Source organism: Tribolium madens, unplaced genomic scaffold (genome assembly GCF_015345945.1).
Source record: "Tribolium madens isolate multiple individuals breed KSU strain unplaced genomic scaffold, Tmad_KSU_1.1 Scaffold_96;HRSCAF=242;Tcas5.2_LG5, whole genome shotgun sequence".
Taxonomy (NCBI): domain Eukaryota; kingdom Metazoa; phylum Arthropoda; class Insecta; order Coleoptera; family Tenebrionidae; genus Tribolium; species Tribolium madens.
In genome coordinates, this window is record NW_025401068.1 from 2058655 (window position 1) to 2071775 (window position 13121).

The 13121-nt window shown below is 30.9% G+C and overlaps 1 protein-coding gene across 1 annotated transcript in view; it reads right to left on the minus strand.

Moving 5' to 3' along the window:
• LOC123013883 (transmembrane protein FAM155B) overlaps window positions 1-13117 on the minus strand; it is a gene marked incomplete at its 5' end in the record, with an annotated part of 75340 nt that extends 62223 nt beyond the window's left edge. The window contains one exon of the mRNA XM_044412737.1: window positions 12761-13117. Coding sequence (XP_044268672.1) covers window positions 12761-13117 — 357 coding nt within the window. The remainder of the gene's footprint in view (window positions 1-12760) is intronic.
• Window positions 13118-13121: the final 4 nt, after the last annotated feature.

The following is a 13121-nucleotide window of genomic DNA, read 5'->3' on the forward strand; positions in this document are numbered from 1 at the left end:
CTTTGTTCACAAAATTTGCCGATAATGTTCAAATCATTCGCAATATTTCGAACAGTTTTTCCTTGGGATAATTTCATAATTAAATGCATAATTTCATGCATTTCAACGTTTGTTGCAAATCCACGATTCATTATTATTGTCAAAAACTCTCAAATTTTTGACTTAAATTAAATATTTTATTATAATTGTAACAATTACTTTAACTATGAATTTAAACAACTTTTTTTCAGAACCTACTAATAAAAATACAAATATATAAGGTAATTGAAAAGAGTAGGACTATCTCTTGGGACATCTAAAGGACATCCAACTGAGTTAAAAGTTCCCATGACAAAAAATTGTTTGAGCATTTTTTCTCGAAATATAACTCTTCAAAAATTACATTTTGGATTAAGTTTTTGGCCGTTCCGATTATGTAATCTTAAATTTAGTTAGCGGAAATGGAAGATCTTGTAAGACTGAACAGATTTCGATTGAAAAAAATCACCAATTTGTGTCTTATGGTGTAAAAAAACATTTTACACACTAGCCGCAATTCAACAATAAATGAAATCTACCAATATCGGAAACAAAAAAAACTAAGATGCCTACATGATAATATGAAAATTGTTCTGTTTTTGTTTCAAAAAAAAAGCTTGAAACAAAAATATGCATTCATTTTTATGCTTAGATGAAGACTTCTATCACCATTTGAGAGTTGGTCCGACATTTTTGAATCACTCTGTATGTATGCATTTTCTCTGAACATTTAGTTGCCAACATTTACCTACTTATAAAATTTAAACATTTTCTTTTTCTCACTTGAGTCCAAAAAAACACAAATTGATTTTTCTTATAATGTAATTTGGCCTGTTAATTAATGCCAGTTTTTTGACGTTGTCTTTATCACAATTCACAATTTCATATCTTTCAAACTTCTATTAATACTGCACTGGCAAAACCACCAAGTACGATATTTCTTTTGATAGTTTCCTAACTTTTTTGGGAACAACTTTTTTCAACTATTTCTAAAAAATTTGACAATTTTGTTTTTGACAATTTGCGTTTTCTTTGTACTCAAGTGTATGTTCTACACAATGTGTAACACATTATTAAATTTCTACTAACCACAGCAATAGTTTTTATATCTTTAGTATATTTGTCCAAAGATTTAGTAGCTAGGGCTCGTATACACATCTCGACACCTAGTTAACCTCAAAAAATGTAGTTACAATGTTGCCATTTTGCAGCTTTCCTCTTCTAATAGTCTGCAGCAAAAAAACTTCAAAAATTATTCTTCCAACAGAAGTAAATAGAGTCAAAGTGCAAAGTTTAAATTCTCAACTTTGAAATTTTTATAGATAGAATTTTTTTAGCATGTTTTACATGTTCCTGGTATCGTACCTTACATGACGGATAGCACAAAATTATAACAGGTGTTTTTTTTTTTTTTTAATTTGGCGTCAAAGCTATCCATAAATGTTTTATTGTGAACGAATCATCATATTGAAACTTATCAATCTGACGTATGACACTACCAGGCCCGTTCGCCCGTTCATAACACACTCATATCACCGCCAACTATGTCGCCAAATTTAAATAAACACCCGTTATTAATCCGCAAAAATGTGCAGAGGGCTAATTACGGTCAAAAAAATAACTTCCAGTTTTAATGTTTTTCGTTAAAATTATCACTCCTTCAAAGATATTTGTTATTCAAAATACTGTGTTTAAACAGAATATTATTATCAAATTTTTGTAAAGTGGCTGCTTGAAAATGCATTTTTTATTATAATATGAATTCAATTAATTTTTATAGTACTTAACTTTTCCATTACAGTTCTAGTAGTTCAATCGGTTCATATAATTATTCCAGTGGTAAACAGCAAGTGCGATTCATTGTCACAGAACACATTATAATGCTATTATCCTTTTAAAGTGCAGTTCAAGACAAGGAGAGATATTTGTTCCTCCTCAATAGAGGGTAACAACAAGCAACAAATTGTTCACCAGTTTGTATAACAATGCTCAAAATGTAATTGTAATTCCACGTTGAAATGAGTGACAAAGCAATTTGTAAAATGTAAAGAAAATCATTAAAATGCGGTTGAATAACATATACATGTCACATAAAGATGGTTTGTTTTACAGAAAGTTGAAATTTATTGAAATTTTCAAAACAAGAGAAATCTAACAAATGTTCACAAAAATCTCAAGTAATTAGCACATGTGATGAATTACACTTTTTGTGAAAAATTTCCTAATCTAAATGATGTTCCTAGGTTCAGAGGTTATTGCAAAAGAAGCTTTATGTCCATGTTGACTAATGCGATTTTTATTGTAGTGCATATAAAGATAACGATGTTAAATTTTTAAAGACAAAGGTTGCCATAAAGCCAAAAAATATACCAATAAAAATCTTCAATTCAGTCCTTGTTATCAGTGGCGACATTTGATCCACCGGTTATAAATTACATCTAACCATCAAATTATCTTTATTAGCTTGATATAAAATATAAAATTGCTTTGATCTGTGTTCAAAATTGCTCCACTTTACTACATTACACTAATCGATTTTATGAAGCGGCAAACGGGCAACTATCGACATAAATCACTACAAATTGTTTGAAGAGATGAGCATTTAGTTTCTGTACCTAAATCATTACCGGTAACTCGTATAACTAGGCTTAGGCTTAGATTTGCTGGATTACAGCGATATATAAAACTTGAATATGCGTTCAGTGATTAAAGAGTTATTGTGTTAGCATAAGTTGAGGAAGCCAAGTGCTAATCGTTAACTAATTTCATTGCATAACACTTATTATAAATCGATAATGCAAGTAAATGCATTTATGCTTCGGCCAAAGGTTTAGGTGAGACAGACCTCATAACGAAGTTTAGAGATTAGATTTTACATTCAAAGGGTGTTGCATTAGCGACAATAAATTTAACGTAAATAGGTTATTCTGTTTTAGCCATACCACATTTTTGTGCATATTTTCATAGAGCAATAAAGTGAATAATTACTAAATTAATAACAATTTAAACTAACACCGTAACCATAAATTACAGTGAAATATGTGTGATAAGTGATAACTCAGAGTATAATGGAAAATAAAAACATCAAATGGCCCACCAGTTTCATCGATTTGCCGTTGGCGTTTATAAAAGTACCTAATGTCTAGATGATAAAACATTTTTTACTACATATGTCTGACTGCTATGGGTAACAAAAACGCTCTAAAATAGCCTTCCCAACCGCCCAGTTTCATCGATTTGTCGTTGGCGTTAGAAAAGAACTTATTTTCAAAATGTCAAATAATTTCTCTTATACGAACATATAACCCGAACTAACCTTTCTAAAACGAACATTCGAAAATAAAATATAGGCCTTTCTTTAATGAAATACGTAACAGTACATCCCGTTCTAACGTTGAACACATTTTCTGTAATTTAATTAATTATAAATAAACTGCTCCACAAAAATTAAGAAAGTGTACAATAATTACTATAATAATTAAAAAAATTAATAATTAATTAAAAGTGAGATAAAGGCAGATATCTTTTTACTTTCTTGTTTTTGCTGAAATGTTTAGAAGAATAATATATGTTTGTTGTTAAAATAATGCGACTTCCTGAAGTAAATCAAATCATGTTAAAAATAATAATTTTAAAAACTATTTGTTTCAAATGTTCCTCAAGAGAAAAACTTGTCAAGTTATTTTTTTTAAGTAAATTGGTCTCTAAAATATTATGGAAAATAAGTTCAGGTGTGTTATTTTCAATAATAATATATAATATATAATATTACGAATGGTCATTCGCTTTATGAACACCATGAGCGCGCGGCACGAATGGCAAATTTGCGTTACACATGATATAATATGATATTTCATTTTTATAGCAAGTAAGTAATCAACTTAATTTAAAATATTCATTGCAACCATTTGTGGAATATTCAACTTAAAAAAGGCTGGGTCAGAACTCGCGTCCCAAAGAAAAATTTCAAGTAAGATAAGATACAAGGAATATGGACAAAATGTTTAAAAAGATTGACATTTATTTTTTGACATTTGACATTTTTTTAAGTCTGTTTAATGCTACTGATGATTTTTTATATACTTTTTTATAATTATTTAGTAGAGGACAAAAATTTTGCCAATAAAAGCCACAAATAACATTAAAAACAGAGTTATAATTTAGGATACAGCTTTCTTGTTTCCTCTTCTGATAGCATGTAGCAAAAAACTTAGAAGTCAAAGTGCAAAATTTAAACTCTCACAACTTCGAAATTTTGTAGATAGAACTTTTTTAACATTTTTTTCGTATTCCTGGAATCTTACCTTTTCTCTGGGGTGGGATTTCTGGCGCATCCTGTATTTTGCTTTGTAATTAAAAAAATGTTTTTTTTTTGTTGTAGAAAGAAGGCTTTGTGTATTTTGTAGCTATTTTTTACCTTACATGGCATTTGTCTTAGGAGTTCTGGCGCACTCTGTATTTTCACAAATGAAATATTCGCTTGAAATTGCTGTTACTAGGATAGATAGTAAATATCTGGTATTTTATTGGTTAATATTTGAAAAAAAAAAAATTGAATTGGTTATTCGAATTTTTTTTTAAATCATTAACTCTGTTACAATTTACAAGAAGGGAAATTAAATAATGTCATAAAATGTTGGTTTCATGTGTCGTTGAAACGCTTGAGGTCTGTAACCTCTGAAATCGGTTTTCTTAGATACTTCCAGACAATATTTACATCAAGTTATAAAAAATCGTCTCGACTCTGCCCACACAATTTATTGTTCCCGCTTTAAAACTAACGTTTTTGTCAAGTGCTGTTTTCTTAAAACGTATTGAAGAAAAAATTAGAAACTGATAGAACAATAATTTTATAATAAACATATAAAATATTCTTGAACCTCTATATCACAAATGAAAATGCAGTTTTTTTAATTTTTGAATATTAAAGTTCTAAAAAAAATAAATTGTCATTAAAATAAATTGTATTATATTTTACAAACAATAACTAAGGCTAAAGTTGAAAAGAAGTAATATGCTCTTACGAATTTTCAGTTTCAGTTTTACTTGAAAGAAAAATGTTAGTTGTTCATTAATGGCAAAATACATAACTTCTCTATAGAGAAATAGTCCATTTATAGGCAAAAAAAGAACTTCACTCACTACACAAATTCAGTGATTAGAATCAAGTTTACCTTCGTTTTTAGTTCGTAAAGTAACTGTTTGACGTGGTGAGATTTAGGGTGCAACCTTAATTTAAGACCACAGAAAGTGGTGGACCGCAAAAGGTTTAGTTAAAATGGGTATGTGTATATGGTGACAGTGAGAAGGAAACCCAAACAGAATGAAAATAGGAAAAGGATACAATCCTACAAGATGTTAAACTGATTTATTTTAGACAAAAATATTTTTAATGTATTGCAATTAAATGCAAAATTTTCGTTTGTTGCGCTGAAACAAATCGCAAAGTTGAATGTAATAAGTAATAACGCTTCACCACAACTCGCGAAATATCCTACATTCGCTCGTCAAAGCAGACAAAACGGACTTAAATATTTCATGGTTTCCCACATCACAGGCTCTGCTCGGTTTCAAATGGAAATCTAGATTAGTTAAGTGGATTCAGCTAAGCCTCGGAATATCATAGTCTCAGCCACAGTGAATGCGTAAATAGTGCGTTTACACACGCCCCCTTTTGACTAATTTTTCGGAAAGTTTACTCAAACATGACAAGAATTCTTATGAAACTTTCAGTAGTGTTTTTGTACAAGACGTCACACTTTTTGACGACAATTTAAAAGTAATTTAAAGTTTTTGTAACATCTGTTCTTTACGTTCGCTCGTAGGATTAATCGTTCGCTTTGACAACTTTATGGAAAACCCAAGCTGTTATTTTTTACGTTTAATAATCTTACGCATAACCAATAAGGCACTAATAAAAAAAAACAATAAATGATCTTTATTTTAATAGTTGGAAATTGTTTCGTAATAGTGTGTAGAAACGTGTTTCCGTTATTGAAAGCTTAAATCAGTAATCAAATCAAAAATCCCCAGCAATTAAGCTGCTCATTTTAATTTATAGGAATCGAGTCATCGAGACAATAGAGCTTTCAGGTGTGCAAAGAGAGGCCAAAGTGTGAATTAGAAACAACAAAGCTTTTGTGTATATTCATTTCAGAGAAAATGTCAATTCTCTAATTACAACACCGGTTGCGAAGGGAAATTTTCATTTGAAACTGAATTTAGTGTTCCACAATTGTCTTTCGTTTAGCACAGGTTAAACAATGAATATTTTCCAAAAGTAATTGTCGCCAACACTTTTCCATAACTTTTAACCACCCCCGTTAAAAATAGTTGTTTGTAACAAAATCGTTCTGTTTTGACCACGTGATGGGAACACGTGTAAACGACGTCACGTGAATCGACTCACCTGGTGATGTAAAATAATATCGATGCAAGAATAGTTTTCCGTGCGTTAAAAATTTTAGGTCGTGTTACTGCGCCTCCGTTTTAACGAGGTGAAGTCTGGGGGTGGCAGAGGGTGCAAAGTTATATGTTGTCAACGCGCGTTAGTGTCATCGCCAGTTGTCAGCTCCGTATGTCTACTCACCCCCATCTTCGGTTATGTGGCGTTATTTATGCAATGAAAATGAGCAAAATACCTTTCAGATACCATGCGCACCCTTCAAACTGCCCATTATTACAGGAGAAGGAGATGTAATTCGACGGGAAATGGGTCTCAAGCGCCGCCTCACCACTTACAGATAAAGCTAATTCGATTTAAATTTTCACAAGAAAATACGTGAATTTTTTCACTCCCGATTTGTGCGATCTCAAAAGTATTGCAAATGCTAACTATACAACAAAAACTAAAAAAATCTATTTAAAAATGATACTGAAGTGAATAAATAATATACAAACCGGTGAAAACAGAAAATAAAATAATGTAATGTCTTCGCTGCCGGCAACGGTGCCCAAAAATAGAGGCGCCGATTGCCTGCGCATTGTTGGTTCAGGTTCTTATTATTTTGATCAGGCATTGGCGCTGTGGACGGTAGTAGCTTCGATGTGTGAACTACATAACATTAAAATATCAAAAGGGAAACTAGAGACAGGTTTTCTTTTTATGGAGAATTAGTCCTTTAGCAAATTATATACACGATATTTCCATATCATTACAATAACATTTACTTTAATTAATAATTTATAAACAATTAAAAATTGTTATCAACAATTATCAGTATTTCGGTTTCTAATTGAAATCAACCTTTTATTTTCCCCCTAGGAACGTCTAAATGTTTTAACATCATTCTTATAAAGAAATTAAAGTGACTGTAGTTCAATATGCAGATTATTATCTAAATATTTTGACCTAATACCGTCATGCTACCTGAAAGGTTTTTTTTAACACCAAACAATTTTTTTCATTGATAAACTAGATACATATACCTACTCAATCTTACGCGAGAAAAATTAGAGCAATATTGTGCGTAGAGGATAAGTTTAATAGATAGAAATTTTAAGAGATGATTGCAGCGGTCAGTAGAAGCAAAAATAATTTAATATACATTCTGTGAATGTTTACACTAGTAATAGTAGCAAAAGCAATATCTAAATTCAGAAAAATAACTATTTTAAACTGTAAAGATATAACTAGTGAAGTTTAAAAAAAGGGAAATTTGGAGCAAAAGCTAAAAATTCTTTGCCTGCAATTGATACCGGGGTCGTTGCCGGCAGCGGAGGTACTGCTAAATAAAAAATTTACTCAAAAAGACAAAAAACAGTAACAACGAATTTAAAAAAATCTACAGACTAAAAAATATATTCACAAAAATATATTTTCACGTAGAAAAATATAATAGTTATTTGTGTTATATTTAAGATGACCAACCGTCTTGACTTAGCCAGGCCATGTTTAGGTTTTTATTGTTTTGTCCTGATTTACGTTTATATCCTGCATTATCTAGATTTAAGACTAAGTGTACCGTTTTTGAAATTGTTATTTGCAGCGAACACAACGCGTTTTTTAAGTTAAAATTACATTAAATGTCGTCATTTCAAATGTGGTAAATACATCATTGTATTTGGTCTCCCAAAAAAATCAACTGAAAGTAGAAACATTAAAAAATCTCTTATAATGACCAAATTAAATATTAATTTGGCTTGCATATATTAAAAAAAGTGTTTGCAGAAAATGAAGAAACTATCAAAATAATTCACACAGAAAAAAATTGAAATCCATACAAAATCCATACAAAACAAACCATAAGTTAACTATTAAATTAGGGTCTAAAATTGTTTTTTGTTATTCATGTGAATATTTTGAATTGTACATATATTTTTATTATATTTTTATATTTAGGTATATTATTATTATGTAGAAATACGGGCCTTGACGGCAAATAAGCAATTTACTCCTTTTAAAAACACGCCAAATTTATAAAAAAATACGCGGAATTTATAAAAGGAACATTAAACTATCTTTTAGCATCATTATTAGAGTATCGTTTTTGTCTAGTATGATACGCAAAAGCATTTCCTACTGAATTTAGAACAAACGCAAAGTAGAAAAAATGTATTTTTGTAGAAAAATATTTAAAAAGTGTATATACAGGCTGTTTCGTTTTTATTGTTACAAATTTAAACAGGTCAAGAATATTCAATTTTAAGATAAAAGTTTCCTATAAACATGTATCAAAAAATGTTACGTAAGCGAGCTACAGCCTCTGAAAGAGATGCGGTTTTTAATGGGCTTTTTCCACTATTGCAGAATAGATAAAATTACAAAAGTTGGTACAGCTGATAACCTTTAAACACCTGAACGAATTCAAAGATCAGTTGTTAAAATTTTTAATCACGGGCGTCTTAAACGGTAAGACGAATCTAATTTATAATTTTTATCCTCTTTATGGTCCGTAACACATATTGTAAACTGATTTTATTCAAAAATGGTAAGTTGTATCGAAAAAACGCAAGAGACATATTTGTGTGAAAAACTATGAATTTTAGAATTGTGTGCCCCCCCTCAGTTTAGGACGCCCCTGAGTAAAATTTATCTTTGAATTCGTTTGGGTGTATAAAGGTTTCAGTTGTACCAAATTTTGTAATTTTATCTACATTGTTTGCTGAAATATTGGAAAAAATCTATTAAAAGATGTCCCCTTTTAGGAGATGTAACTCCTTTATTTAATATTTTGCGATACATGTTCATAGGAAACTTTTATCTTAAAATTGAATATTCTATCACCTGTTTCAATTTGTAACAATAAGAACGGAACATCCTGTATAATATGTTAATAGTTTAGTTTTTAAAAGATATTTACTTTTTTAATTGTTAATTGCAACTAGAAATTAAAAAAATTACCTAATTGTTTGTGATCCCGTATGGCTTGACAAGATTTGATTTGAGTAAATTTGCTTTTGACGTCCTTTATCAAATGCTTGTCAGACCAACACACATACATCAGTATGTTTTAGATAAACTCACACATGATCGATCACGAATGATCGAGATTGTAATGAAACAGGAGTTCACATTTTTCAAAATATTATTTATAAAATCAAATTTTGGAAAGATTTCTAAACACATCTATTGATTTATTATATTTTAATTTGTCAAATAATTTTGTAACTATAAGTATCTAAAAGGTGAAACCCTCGCACGTGTGTTGTTGCCATTTATCTATAAAAGAAAACAGTAGTAAAAATAAACAGCAATTATTGGTCTATTTTTATAAAGGTGAAACAATTTACTAAAAAAAGTTGTTTTGAAGAGTTGGTATTTTTAGAGCAAGCCAAACTTGAAAATTACATTTATTAGCAACCTTCTATGCGACTCATGAGACTCATTTATTAAAAAGTTAAACCAATCTTATTCCAAAATTTGAGTAATTTTTATTATTTACAATTCCAAGCTACTTGAAAACATTTTTCTTTGTAACACAAATTACTTATTACTTCTATGCAACATGTTAAACCAAAAAATTATTAACCGTCTTATAGGATTACTCAACTTGCCCTACTTATAGTACAAATCCCTGTAGTAGTTTTCAGTACGTATAATAATTAATCTGAATACAATAATTTTAATTTGCAAAAAGTATAAGGTTGCAAATTATTAAGTCTTACTGTTTATAAAATTTAAAACTTTAGTAAAGTGCAAATGCAATATTTCAGGCAAAAAAATGGAGTATAAAGTGCAAAAAACTTATCTTTTTTGCATTCTTAAGTTGCACATCCTCGTATAATATTCTCATAAATCCACGATTTTCAGCGAGTAGAAATACTCATTACCCATTTAACATCGCCCAAAACTGCTACGATTAATTTAAAGTTTAGAAGAGGCTTTCTACTGTTGCAAAGAGTTAAAGACTTGAAAAATAATCTTTTAAATATTAATGCATTATAGAGGAAGGGATTGAAAATTAACGAATTAATATGATGCTTAGGGAAGAAGACGCTAAACGTTAAGGACGTTCCCTAATTACACTCTAATGGAGCTAAATTAATATTAGCGACTGCTCGTCATCCACGTCAACCCGAATATCGGTGACAGAAAGGAAAATTAATATATGCCACCACTATACCTACTTATGATAATGAAGATAAATTTTTGCGATGTTTTAAATAAGTGTTTGAACGTTTAAGACACGAATTTTATTGTGGTAATGCATTTCAGTGTCTTATACAAAATATTTGGGAATGGAACACAAACAAGAAATACAAGTTCTGCTGAATAAATGACAAAATTATGTAAAAGAATATACTCGATGAATAGTCATGGTACTGCTCCGGCAAAGTAGAAAATTTAGAACTCATGACAAACTGTTTGTCTTTCTCGCCCGTAGGTTTGCTTTATTTTAATTAAATGCTTTTGTAGCTACCGAGGATGTGCCTCAACTCTAAACTAAATAAGTTATTACCAATATTAAAAAAAATAAACGTTTGTTGCAATATTAAAAAAATTGACAGTATATAATGACAAACAATCATCGTTTTAGCCGTTAATTAGTTACCAGTCCTTACTTCAGCTGGGTTTATTTAAAAAATGAAGTATAGAAAGCGCTCAAAAAATGGCACACCAACTCAGTGATACGTAGTTGAGAAGCATATCCAAATTACAATTAAAGTCTTAAAAACAAGCTCGGGGCATATTTTACAAAATCTAATGTTGCAAACTTATTTTTTTAAGTTTTTCAATTCACATGATTATTTTCTTAAATTTTCATATTTTACTTTAAGTAATCGTTTCACATTTGTTTTTGCATCAAATTTCAGCATCTAACAGTACTTAATTTTTTTTATCCACAATCACTCTATAAAGAGACTTTATTCCACACTTTAGATGCGTATAAAGTACCACTTTATCCACTAGTGAAATAAAGTAACTTTAACCAGCGCACCGCGTAACAGCTTACAACGTTTAACCGAAAGCACATTTGGCGTGACGTTTAAATGTCAGTTTAATTTTTAATTAAGTTTGGAATAATTTGGGCCTGTGATTGTGGATAAAACGTTATATTGCAGTCGTGTGTTAGTCGCGTTTTATCCACTTAAGAAAATTAACCGCTCGAACTGACGTTCTCACGGTTAAACATTCTTGCGTGGATAAAACGCTACCTAATACACTCTTACAATAAACAACTATTATTATTTTTTTAGAACAATATTACCGTTTGCAAATTTTACAATATTATTGTCATCATGTTAACAATGTTTATATTCTCGAGGGAACTGTTACTAAGGTTTTAAGAATAATTAATTTTTTTGTATACGCTCTCTAAAATGAGTCTTTTCCAGACTAAAATAGTACGTGAAATGGTTATTTACTTAGCCCCCAAAACCAGTTTATCTGGACAAAAAAGTCATTTTAGTTACTATTATGGCAAAAAATTTTTAATTAATAAGAGGTGTCAATACTTGTAACAAAAATAACTATTGATGAATTAATCGATTGCAATGCTATTAGACAACGTTACCACAAACAATTTTTTTAAATACAATTTTTTAATTATTTGTACATAATTCTATTTGTACTCTACCTCCTCCATATTGAGTTGAGGTGTCATTGTTTGAGCGCCCTGTATGTCAAGTGGGTACAATTTAGAAAGAAAACTTAGATGCTTAGAACTTAAACACAAATTATATCAAGTTTTTATCATCTTTACTTGAAACAAAATGAATCAAATTATCAGGGTTGTTACGAGTATATCAATTTTTTTAAAACGATTTTGAAGAATATTTAACAACTCATTTGAAATATTTGCTGAAACCTCGTTTAACTGAAGTAAAGTAGATACTAGTAAAATGTGTAAAATGTTTCTAATAAAGCAGTCCAAATTTTCATTTTAATTAAACCATTGGTGTTGTTTAGTTTTTTATTAACTATTATCTTAATACAAGTTATTTAAAAAAAAATAGATGAGAAGATTATTTAAACAGTTAATGCTTTGGGGTTTAAAGAAAGAGAGACGACATTATCTGGTCAGTAAATGACCGTAAAATGGAAACTGGTTGAATTAGATTAAATTCGCTGTGATAGAGGTAAAAGTAAGGGTTTTAGTGATTGTTGTGATAAGAGAGGAGTGTGTCCGTGTTGGTCAGAATGATGAGATGAGAGTGGTGCGCGAGCGTAAAGCCGATATTACGCAGCAGCAGCGCAATCTATGTGGATGGAAAAGTCGTAAGACGTCGTCGTTGTTGTTGTTGTTGTTGTTGTTATTATAGTTTTTTATTTAAAATAGATAGAATGGTTGGTTTGTACCTTGCATCGGTGGCAGCGGTGCGCGATGGAATAGGTCTGTCCGCAGTCGTATCTGGTGAGGACCTGTGCGTGTCCGCAGGCGATGCGGCTGGCGAGATCGTCCGCCTTGATGAGGGTGTCGAGCATGTCTCGGCATGCCTTTCCGCCGTTGAAGGCGTCTTCGGGCAGGGCCTGGTCGACCGCGTGCTCGCAGCAGTGGCGCATCCGGAGTCCGTGCAGCACGTCACGCCTGCGCTCGGGGCCCAAGTCGGGGCCGCACACCTCCTCTTTGTGCGATTCTTGCAAGTAATAAAGGCACTGAGTAGACTTAGTACTGTTGGCGGGGCAGGGCGGCGGACAGAGGGGCCCAAGGTCCGTTCCG